At 41.8% G+C, this 12,150-nt stretch overlaps 1 protein-coding gene across 18 annotated transcripts in view; it reads right to left on the reverse strand.

Moving 5' to 3' along the window:
- Positions 1–12,150, reverse strand: part of MAGI1 (membrane associated guanylate kinase, WW and PDZ domain containing 1) — a 613,664-nt gene that overhangs the window by 12,916 nt on the left and 588,598 nt on the right. For 10 of the 18 annotated variants that reach the window (XM_089919526.1, XM_089919525.1, XM_022572617.2 and 7 more), the window contains 3 exons: positions 11,608–11,800; positions 8,208–8,516; positions 4,665–4,868 (listed from right to left, as the gene is read on the reverse strand). In XM_089919526.1, coding sequence (XP_089775652.1) covers positions 4,665–4,868; positions 8,208–8,516; positions 11,608–11,800 — 706 coding nt within the window. The remainder of the gene's footprint in view (positions 1–4,664; positions 4,869–8,207; positions 8,517–11,607; positions 11,801–12,150) is intronic. The other 8 variants (XM_022572619.2, XM_022572633.2, XM_022572621.2 and 5 more) reach the window with 3 other exon arrangements.

Consider the following 12,150-nt stretch of genomic DNA (forward strand, 5'->3'; position numbering starts at 1 on the left):
AGTGATTACAATTCCAACCTTGCTCCCATGTTAATATCCTTAGCCATCCTTATGGAATCCACATTACAAGGCCAAGCAAATCTACCACGGATACAATCATTCCTTTCATAAATATTTTAATGCATAAACACATATGTAATAAATATCTGAAGGGAGCATTTGAAAATTTAAATGCCATAAATATATGAAAAGTTTTGGGAGACTTTTAAAATGTATACGATGGAAACTCTGCACTTCTTGCCCGAGTATATGCTAGCTATCATATCCACAGAGCTTTCTATTAAATAAGTAAACTCTTTTAGGCCTTTGCCAAGGAAATAGCACTATCTATGTTGCCAAGCCCTATTACCTATACAAGCAAATACTTTAAATCAGAGAGATGTGAAGTACAAAAACAGATACGTGTATATGCATAACTGAATCACTTTTGCTGTACACCTGAAACTAACACAACACTGTTAATCAACTATACTCCAATAAAAAATAAAAATTAAAAAAGACTTCAGGAGAACAAAAGACTATATTTAAATAATATATTTTTATTTTATTTTTATTCCTTCTTTCTTTCTTTATTTTGGCCGAGCCAGGCGGCACGTGGGATCTTAGTTCCCCAACCAGGGACCTAACCCGAGCTCCCTGCAGTGAAGCGTGGAGTCTTCACCACTGGACCACCAGGGAAGTCCCTAAATAATATATTTTTAAGCTCATAAATATTTTCATTACCTTGAACTTGATTCAATCTGATGATTTTCCATGTGAGCCTGTCTCAGTCAGGGTCTGCTCTGTCTGATTAGAGTCTCATTCCACCCAGATTTCACAGGGTGTTTCTACAGAACACAAGTGGTAGGAAGTATGTGTGGTGTCACTAGTCAAAATTCAAGTTCAAATTCAGTATGTTCAGCCATTCTGTGGGCCTTTCTGTGTTGCCATGATCAATTTCCTATCCCTTGTCCATCTCTCACAGGAGAAGAGGCTCTGCCCCCACTTCATCTCCTATCCTGGTCCCAAAGGTAGTAAAAGCAGAGATGGTGAGAACTCTGAGCCAGGCCTGTCCTAGAACTGTGAAGGCAGGACTTCGAACAACAGGATAGTGCCAAATCAAGGGGGTCGTGTTTCAAAGCCTTTGTTGGAGCCAGAAAGGTGAGAAGGAAACAAGAGAGGCACAGTGAGGGAAACTACTTAGAGAGGAGTGAAGCTGGAGAATCACGTGACTGATGATAAGAAAAAAGAACACGAGCATGGGACTCCCCTGGTGGTCCAATGGTTAAGACTGCACTTCCATTGTAGGGGGCACGGGTTTGATGCCTGGCCGGGGAACTAAGATCCCACATGCTGTGCAGTGTGGCAAAAAAAAAAAAAAAAAAAAAGAACAAGCAGCATGAGCTAGATAAGGCAGTGGATGGGGAGTGGGTTCTAAGCACTGCCCAACCAATGGTGCATCTTCCTTTTTTTTTTTCTTAAATTTGATCATTTTTTTATTTAGAAAACTAAAACAATTTGTTGTAAGAAATCAAAATGATGGTTACAATGCCTTATGTAGAACAGAGGGAAAGTATATAATAAAGTCATTTGGGGACTAATACCAGGTATAGTTTAATCCTTTAAACCGTATATTAATATTTTGGTTGTGAATTTCATTTGGGGACATTCTCGGTCATTAACTATACGCAAATCTCTCCTTAATTCATGACTCCATTAATGGTAGGTGGGTGAGCTCTTAGAGGAACCTCTGGATACACATTTTGCAAATATTTATCCTGAGTTGAAATAAGATTCACATGACAGGATAAAGTCAGAGAACACAAATATTAAATGACAGTTTGAAAATGATGACTTCAGTTCAATCCTTGTCACACCCTTGACTTGAATGTCTGATAAAAATAAACCTCAAGAACTGAAAATTGCTCAACCACATTGTGACATTTCAAGACTACCTTGCTTTGTAAGTTTCTCTTTCAGGAACTGTGCAAAGAAAGGATGAGTTAGTCTTCTTCAACTCAGTAATGGACAAATAATTGTAGCCCAGAAGCTCATATAAAGTGTTTAGCCTGATCTCCTCCAAGTTTGGTCAGCTTATCTCCTGTCTGACTCATAAGAGAGCCTCTTTGTGAAGTGCCTCCTTGGGTTTCTGAGAACAGTACCCTGGACAAGATGTATTTCTAAGAGCTCCAAAGCCACTCTAATGAAGAACTTCAGTCTCCTTGTGAGGATCATGGAACAAAATGCCTCTGGGCTACTGGATCCATTAAATACTAGAGTGAGAGACTGAAGGAGATCAGAGGTCCCTAACATGGAGAGAACACCTTCCTTTTACCTTACAATCTACCATGTCCAACACACTTTCACGGAGAGGAGGTGGATCCGGCACGATTTTCTCTTCATCAGATTGTAATGGTCACTCTCTGTCTTCTAGGTTTTTGCAAAATCCTTCTGGATTGCTCCAGCATCTCTCCATCTCTCCAGAAACCTAACTCCCCTGCCTTCACTCTAATTTCCAAGATGGCAGCTTTTGGCCCCATTTAAAAGATGAGCATTATGAACCCACCCTCTGGCTGCCAGGCTTGATTCGCTTTACCTGGACTTTGAAAATTACAACGTAATTGGTGAAGAGTTTTATTACCATGGTGATGAATTCCTGAAATATCATGGAATGAAATCACATCCTCAGCAACACGTCGCTCCTTAACTACACTGTCTCAACTGTAATGTTTACTTTCTTCTAACCAAGATGGCCTGTGATATGCCTGTCTGAATTCTACACTGTTGAAGGACTGAAGTTTTAAAAAACGTCTTTTTATTCACAACTGTTATTGGATGATCTATCTTGCGTTCTATTTTTTGGTGTTCAGGTTCTCCAAAACTATTTTCCCTTGCAGAACATTAAATTAAGTCAACAAGTATGTGCACAGGAGTATAAGTTGCTTCTGCATATCTACATCTTTCCCGATTGTGAACTCTTTTTCTAAGCCCCTCCCTTAAGGAGCACTTTCTTTCCTTCCTTCCTTTTTGGAAATTCTCATTCCCACATTAAGACTGACCAACATAGACCCAGCCAGTCAATTCCTGTGTCTCTTTCTTTTGGATTAATTTTTTTGAAATCTCTCCACAGCATGGAGATAAATATATCTGAATTTATATACTACATTAGGCTCTCTCAACCATTTGTCACCAAATTTTTCTGGTCTCCTTCATCCTTTCCATTAGGAACCTATGTTCTATCATCTTGTGATCACTTTCCTAAACTGTAATAGCTTTCCAGTGCGGTAAATAGGTAGAATGGACTCTAGACCAGATGGTAAATTACTAACCATGCATTTGAGGCAGGCTGAAATAGACCATCATTCAAGGAGCTATTTTTTCCTCTACATTTGGTATGGGGTATTTTGGGTACAGAGGAACCTCTCTGTTCTTAGGACCAACGATGTTCAAATATTTATTATTCGGTTTTAGATTTTCTTCTTCTGAAAGGCACAGTCTACAGCACTCGAGTTTTAAAATAATATGGCTCACTTTCTAGCAATTAGTATATAAAAATGTTGATCTGCTGAATTACTTTCAGATAAAATCTCTGATTTTCTTATTTTATAGATCAGTGGCAGAGAGTTTTATCACAGTTCCCCCATAAACCACAGTTTCCTCTTGAGAAATACTCATTGACTTTTAGAATATATTTTATTTTATAACATATGTAGCAAGAATGAAAAAAAAAAAGACACTGAAACATTCTAGGACAACTATCACTTCTTTCCCAAGGGCAAAGTCTGCTTAGAAGGAAGTCAATATACAGGACTTAATTCTCTGAAGGATCTATACTTAGTGACATTAGCGTATCAACTTCATTTTTATTAAATATGAATAATGAGTATTGACACTTTTTGCTGGATAATCTTTGACAGTGGGGGCTGCCCCATGTACTGTAGGAGGTCTAGAAGCATCCCTGCTCTCTACCCACTAGAGGCCATTAGCACCCACTCCAGACAATGCCAAATGTCCCCCCAGGGGACAGAATCACCACTGCTACAAAAGAACCAAAGATTTGAATTGAACTAATCAAACAAATAAACAAGAACAGGCCTAGTTTAATGGAGGCCGGTTAAAATATCAAAAACACAGAGATTTTATTCTTTTTTCATCCACATGCAAAAATTAGGGACAAACCACATAGGCACAAATCCTAATAACCTCCCATTAAATAAAAAACTTTGATACATTCACTTATTCAGATTGAAAAAAAAAAAAGAGCACTGGCTCTGCATTGTCCTTACATAACTTTTGTGATGTCGCCATACTACACATTCAGATTTTAGTCATCGTTTTAAAAAAAATCTTTAATAATTGCCAGGTAGAATATCAGACGAGCTTCACCACCTGTACTCAAACTTTTCTGCTGTTTTAAAGACAAGGGCACCAAACCCAAAATAAATCGGAGAAAGTTAAAGATTTTTCTGAAATGTTTATCTCTGTAGCAGGACAGGGTCCCAGGGCTAGAGGATGAAGTCAAGAGGGTGACGTAAGATTTAGTAACAGTGGCTCATGTTTGCTTGAGGCGTATGTTCAGTTAGACATGGATAAGGCTGCCTCTAAGTCAAAACTATTCAATTACATGAACACTAATGATAGAGACAGAGCTGGAGAGAGACACACACACAATAGGTATACTTTACCATCCCCGGGAATGATGCGGAGGGTAACTGTGTTTCCCGCTTCCTTGATGAGGTTGACAATGTCGGAATGGGACTTGTTGGTGATGGAACATCCATTTACCGCCAAGATCCGGTCTCCTACTTTCAGCTTGCCACATCGGTCAGCAGGGCTCCCCTCAATAATCCGACCTATTTTGTGAGGCATGGCCACACATGCATTGCCTGCTTTGATAGTCAGTTTTAATTTTTTTTAAGTTACATGGGAATAGAGTGAAGGGAGGAGAAAAAGGGTTGAGAAGGGAAAGAGAAGGTTAAGTGTTAATTAATTAAAGCATTAAGCAAATGTTATTAAAGGAGAACTCTGTGCCGGGGCTCAAAACATTGGCAAAGTTCCGGGCGTTTGTTTAAGAAGTTACAGCCCTGAAAAACGATAGTTCATTGCTGCAGTCCTTTCCCGATTCAAAAGAAGGGGGGACCCCAAGCATCCCTCCTTCGATCCGTGGCAAAATTTGGGATCTTTAGGAACTTCTAAAGATTCTCAAGAGCCCCGAAAATAACTTGCCGTAGGCTTATTTGGGGGCTGCAAAGGTGAAACTCAGAGCTGGGAGGGAGGCTTTTGCGCATTCTGTGCTCATGTCACATCATTTTCGCCAGGTGTTGCGTACGCTTCTGCCAATGTTTTGTTCTTTCTCCATTTAGAAAAAATAATCACTGGGCGTCTGGTGAGGCCTAGGAGTCTGCTAGCGCCAAAAATCCAATCTGAAAATGCCTAATAGACAAACACTTAGACTTTCTGCCTTCTATTCAGAATGATGAAAGGTTTAGCAAAAGGGCACATATGAGATGAGCCAAGAAGGCACCCAACCTTGACACGTATTTTTCCTTTTATGACCTTTGCTCAATCAGCCTCTCTCGTGTGCTTTCAGAGAAGGGCCCAAATGGCTCATTAGCTCTGAAATCCTCCTGGTTCCTCATAAAAATCCCCTCAAAGGAATAAGAAAATCTAGTACATACTCAGGCTGAGGACAGTGAACCAAAGCTAGGTTCAAGTCATTCCTCAACCCTTTTCCTTTAATCATTTCCTTTGTCCTGACCAGTTACTACACAGCTACGAGAGGAAAAACTAGGAAAAGTGCATTTGAAGAAGAAGGTTTACTGTGTGCTCTGAGGCATTTCATGTCACAACCAAGAGCGTTGGTAACTTTTAAAGAGAGGTGGAAAATTGGCTTTGACGCCTGACACAGGGTTTCCAGATAATTGCATACTGAGTTTCAAACTTTCTTAGGCATATTCACTGATTCTGAGAGTTTGTCTTCCTGGGGGCTGTAAAGATAGTTGTATACTTGAGCCACTGTGGGAAAAGGTGTCAAAACTAACATGGGAGATGTTGAAACTAACTGAGAGGACTCTTCCGTCCTAATTTAGAGAAAATGTGTGGGAAAATGAGCTACAATTCCTTTGAATTTCAGCATATTTGCCTGAGTCTGTATCACGGGATGTAAGGTCAAGGTCAAAGAATCTTTCAAAAGGTAGTTAAACAGTCTTCTGGAACAAGCAACAAGCAGGTGTGGTGGAAAGCCTCCATACCCAAATTCAAGGTCTTGATTAAATTTAGCCCATCGCCAAGGACAAGTCCCATGGGAAAGGTATCATACAGCAGGTGGGAGGAAAGCTCCGCATAGCTCAGAAGTCTCATGCAAGGTATTAGGGAAAGTTTAATTTGTTTGTATTAAGAGCCAGAGGAAAGCAATCAAAGACCAAACTGTGGGTGAAGTCATTCCGTATTCGTTAAATAACACAGACATAGCTGCTATTTCATTCTAGAAAGGGAAACTGAGAACTCTGAAATCCTGAGAACATCACAGGGTACATGGGGACAAACTGTAGATCTAAAGACAATAACTTGAGATTTCTTTCCCCCCCTGCCTTTCTTTTTATTTTTAAATTAAGCAGAAAAGTCTCCAAAACTAATGGAAAAACAAACCAAAAAACAACCTTGCCTTGAGGTCAAGTCACCCACCACCCGTGACATGCTGTGATAATGTCATTAATGGAGCTCACAGAAGCACTGTTAGTAATGGGTGTTTGTTTCGGCAGCCACACATGCATGGAACTGGCTTAACTCACTGTCTCCTAATGAACGCACCTTAGTGGGAAATGGCTTTAGCAGGAAACAATGTACCAAGACTAAATGGAGGCAAATGGAGTTGTACCGGGGCAGAAAGCTAACGGGAGGGAGCACCTAGCTGATGTCAGCCAACAAACGACCTGGGCCACGGGTCCTCAGATTCCTTGTGGGTAAGTCATTTGGAAACAGAGGTGAAGTACATTCCAAAGCCTGCACAGCCCTTCCCTGTCTCCCACCATATTTCAGATTAATTAACAAATGTGCTTGGGGAAAATAACAAATGATGTTTTATTTAATGAAGAAGGTGATCAGTTTTGGAGTACATACTTATAATCCATCCTAATAGGAAACAGATTCATAGATTCCTAGTTCCTGGAATCACCTGGCTTCCTATTTGTCTCAGCTATTGCACCCAGCAGAGAGTTAACCTTCTGAGCGGGTGACAGCCCTGTTTCTCCATACTCTGCTGAAACCCCCAACATCTGGATGAGACAGGACGATCATCCCTGCTACAATTCAAGGGCAGTGAAGACAAGCGGCTCTGAACTCAGATTTTAATTAGATTCTTAACCAGGCAACAGTAAACATATTATTTTAAATTAAAATTTTAAAATTTCAGACGGGGATAGAGTAGAGAAAGGACAAGATGAAGGGGCATTTCATATATATTTTTACTCCTTATACCTGTTTTTTTCCCCTGGCATTTATTTCTACAACCATATGCTTCTTTTAAAAACTCCTACACCGGGACTTCCCTGGGGGCACAGTGGTTAAGAATCCGCCTGCCAATGCAGGGGACAAGGATTCGAGCCCTGCTCCGGGAAGATCCCACATGCTGCAGAGCAACTAAGCCCGTGCGCCACAACTACTGAAGCCAGCTCTCCACAACTACTGAAACCCGCACGCCTAGAGCCCGTGCTCCGCAACAAAAGAAGCCACCGCAATGAGAAGCCTGCACACCGCCATGAAGAGTAGCCCCCGCTCGCGGCAACTAGAGAAAGTTGCCCGCAGCAACTAAGACCCAACGTAGGCAAAAATAAATAAATAAATTTATTAAAAAACAAAAACCACTCAGACCTTCTGAGGCAACTGCTATGATTGATATCCTGCTCAGAACTCTGCAAACGGCTTTCTCTAGCAAGAATTTCTCACACTCTATCCTGTCAAGGGTCTGCTTTGCAAATTTCACCTATGCGTGAAATAGTCTGCCTGTGAACACGCAATCAGAATGGAAGCTGAAGGGTTAAAAACAAAAAATCCCAGCCTTCAGGAGGGGAAAAGCCACCCAACTAACTCCATTCTCAATTAAGACTTTCATCATCTGAAACGGAAAGCATGAAAAGCATTTCTGTTGATGAGATTTTGGCTGTCTTTTACTTGCCATAGAACAGTCCCGGGCATCCCAGGAAACACTGGGGAGAAGTGACCGCACTCACCGAATGTCGTCCCTGCCTCAGGCCTGCTCACCGACGACACAATGACGAAGCCGAAGCCCTCGTTCTCCCCGCGCCGGATCTCCACGTCGTAGGGCTGGACCACGGTGCTCACCACGCCGGTGCTCACCACGCCGCTGCCGCCGCCGCCGCCGCTGCCAATGCCGCTGGTGCTGCCGCTGCCGGAGCTCACCGTGTTCAGGGAGTTCTGGCTGCCCTGCGGAGTGCGCTTCTCCTCGGTCAGTGAGGCCGGCTGGTTGCTACTGTGATGGGAGGAGGCTGGCGAGGGCACCTCATTCTCTGTTTTGGAGGCTGTGCAAGAGATTCACCTCTCAGTTACCCACCTTTGCGAGAAACGTGCCCTGCCTGCCACCCCTTCCTCCTTCCCCCAAGGCTCCGCAATGAAATCAAGAGAGTGACAGCTATGACAGCAGCTGGCCTCACAGAACTGAGATACAGGAATTGAAAAGAGCTCATGGAAAAACACCAAAGGGGACACCCCAATTCTGTATCATTTACAGCAATATTGTTATCTCAACAGCTGCATACAGACTCAAATTTGCAGCAAGATCGGCCCACTCTGAAATATTTCCCGGTTCACAAATCAAAAACCAACCCCTGGACGCTATGATGAGTGAAATGAGTCAGACGAAGAAAGACAAATGCTGTATGAGATCACTTATATGTGGAATCTAAAAAATACAACCAACTAGTATATATAACAAAAAAGAAGCAGACTCACAGATACAGAGAGCAAACTAGAGATTACCAGTGGGGAGAAGATGGGGGGTGGGGCAATATAGAGGTAGGGGATTAAGAGGTACAAATTATTAGGTATAAAATAAGCTACAAGGATATATTGTATGACACTGGAATACAGCCAATATTTTATGATAACTATAAATGGAGTACAACCTTTAAAAATTGTGAATCACGGCCTTGTACACCTGTAACTTACATAATATTGTACAGCAAATGGACTTCAATGAAACAAACAAACAAAAATGACCCACTGAAGGATGTATAGGTGTGGCCCACAGCAAGGGTGACTACCATTTTTGCCTCAGAGATATGCCCTTCGCTGCACTCAAATTGTCATTACCCTCAAGCCACATTCTGCTCAGATTTGCAAACAGTTTTGCTTTGCTTTTTCCATCACCAGAGACATGGTAAGCTGACAGTACCATTAAGATTTCCCTACTGTGGGATTCCTGACAACACCTGTCAGAGGTATACTTAGCTTCTCTTCCTCGCTTCCAGATGTCAATGATCTACTCTGATCACACAATTGGATACATTAGCCTCCCTCAGAATTCGTTTGATCAAATTTCAGTTTTATTGCTTTCTCAAGTGACAGGGTAAAGCACTCCTAAGTAGCCACCATAGTAGGTGGGAGCGACTTAGTTTTCATGTCAACAGCAAAACATGTGTTCAGGTTTTGGATAGGACTACTAAATTTATTCCCCAAAGCATCTCCTTTCACAGATTTCATTTTTAGTGTAGTAAAATATACAGAACATAAACCTTATTATTTTGACCATTTTAGGTGTACAGTTCAGTGGCATTAAGCACAGAAGCACTGTTATGCAGCCATCCCCACCATCCATCTCCAGAACCCTTTCATTTCCCAGAACTGAAATTCTGTGCCCATTAAACACTAACTAATCACTCTCCCCTCCCCAGCCCCTGGTACAGCCAGTATTCTACATTCTGTCTCTAGGACTCGACTACTCGAGGTACCTCATGGAAGTGGAAGCATATAATATCTGTCCTTTTGTGACTGGCTTATTTCCCTTAGCCTTATGTCTTTTCAAAGACTGAACATGCCTTTAACCGAGATCTTAAATACCCCAATATTTAAGATCTAAAAAATACATCTGAAACAAACAAAAATCACATTGCTCTACTATTTTTATTTGGACCAATGAAGTCAGAAAGTTTTCATCTCATCTCAAAAGCCATTTCTGATTGCTGCTACTGGTTGCGTGGGATACTACGTTAAGATCCTGAGGCCATAAATGAGCTCTAGGCACGTAAGTGATTAACACTCTTTTCATGGCTGCAACAGGTAGGGCTCTCACACTGGAATCTGACATCTTAATTCTTTTGTAATTAATTATATACCATTTAAATGAGCCCTATAAATTTTTTTGGGGGGGGCCATGCCAGGAGGCATATGGGATCTTAGTTCCCCAACCAGGGATCGAACCCATGTCGCCTGCAATGGAAGCGAGGAGTCTCAACCAGTGGACTGCCAGGGAAGTCCCTATGAGTTATTTTGTTTGTTTGTTTTTAAAACAAGATGACAGTTGATTTTATCTGATAAACAGGTGTTTCACTAGTATTACAGCTATGGAGAATTCCTAATATTTCACGTCATCCTGCTTCAATAATTCAACTGATACCACATGGAATCTGCCTCTTCTGCATTCTGGGTTCTGTCTTGAATACCTGGAGGCAGGGGCTGCAGGCAAACATGGTGAATGAATGGGAAGGGCAGACACTTACCCAATACTGCCTCAAAATGGCAGATTCTGATACGGAAGTGAACCACGATGCCCAAGGATGGCAAGAAGGGAAGGCTAAACTCAGCAGACAGTTGGAGGAAGGAGGGAATTTCTGAGGGTTTTACAGATAAGGTTATCTTTGAGTTGGGCCTGGAAGGATGTATACGAATTTGAGTTGCAGGAGGAAGGACTGAAACATGACCTAGAACTGGCCAGCTCTACAACTTGCTTATAGTGAAAAATACAAAACTTAAAATAGTTTAATACATATGACTGTCAACAACAGAGCAGCTTTTTTATGAGCTTATTTAGCAGTGCAAACCTAATTTTTGCTCTCTTAATTTGAAGCTACAATTCTCCTAACCTCTTTTGTTGAAAATTCCCATCAAGTGAAGAGAATGACTAAGTTCTGTTTAGCAAGGGGATGGAGGGAGGTAACATATATATTCAACTAGGCTTCTTCTAAAAGCCTTTGCTGAACATGTACGGATGGCACATTAAAGTGCTTTACTTTTTTTTTTTTTTTTGCGGTACGTGGGCCTCTCACTGATGTGGCCTCTCCCGCCACGGAGCACAGGCTCCGGACTCGCAGGCTCAGGGGCCATGGCTCACGGGCCCAGCCGCTCCGCGGCATGTGGGATCCTCCCGGACTGGGGCACGAACCTGTGTCCCCTGCATCGGCAGGCGGACTCTCAACCACTGTGCCACCAGGGAAGCCCCATTAAAGTGCTTTTAAGTGACAGTAGTTTTGAAGGGTTCCATCTGGAAATTCTGAGCTTAATCACATTCATAAACATTTGCTAAAATACATACTTGAGGAGACGGACACAGGAAAGGGGCCTCTTCTGTGCATAAAGTGACAAAGCACTGTCTAAAGGGATGAATGAAAAACATACCTGCAAACACCACTTTACGCCGCACCGTGAGATTGACGTGACCTTGCTTGGCGGCTTGTTGCATAAGCTGGACCACAAGCTGGTGTGATTTGCCAATGACTGGTGTCCCATCCACACAGATTAATTCATCCCCAGACCTCAGGCGGCCGTCTGTATCAGCAGCACCCAGTGGTACGATGTGACCGATATAAATCTGTTGAGTAATTGGACGATGGATGAAACACTGACCTTTTGGTTTACTATTACAGGCACACCTCGGGGATATTGCAGGTTCGGTTCCAGACCACCGCAATAAAGCTAATGTCACCACAAAACAAGTGACATGAATTTTTTGGTTTCCCAGTGCACATAAAATTATGTTTACACTATACTGTAGTCTTAAGTATGCAATAGCATTATGTCTAAAAAAAGTACATACCTTAATTTAAAAAATACTTTATTGTTAAAAATGCTAACCATCATCTGACAAGGTAGGGCTGCCATCAAACTTCAATTTGTAAAAAAATGTACTATCTGTAAAGCACAATAAAATGAGGTTTGCCT

The sequence above is a fragment of the Delphinapterus leucas genome, chromosome 10 (genome assembly GCF_059928025.1).
Source record: "Delphinapterus leucas isolate spDelLeu-1000000601 "Yukka" chromosome 10, BTC_Dleu_Yukka2, whole genome shotgun sequence".
NCBI lineage: Eukaryota > Metazoa > Chordata > Mammalia > Artiodactyla > Monodontidae > Delphinapterus > Delphinapterus leucas.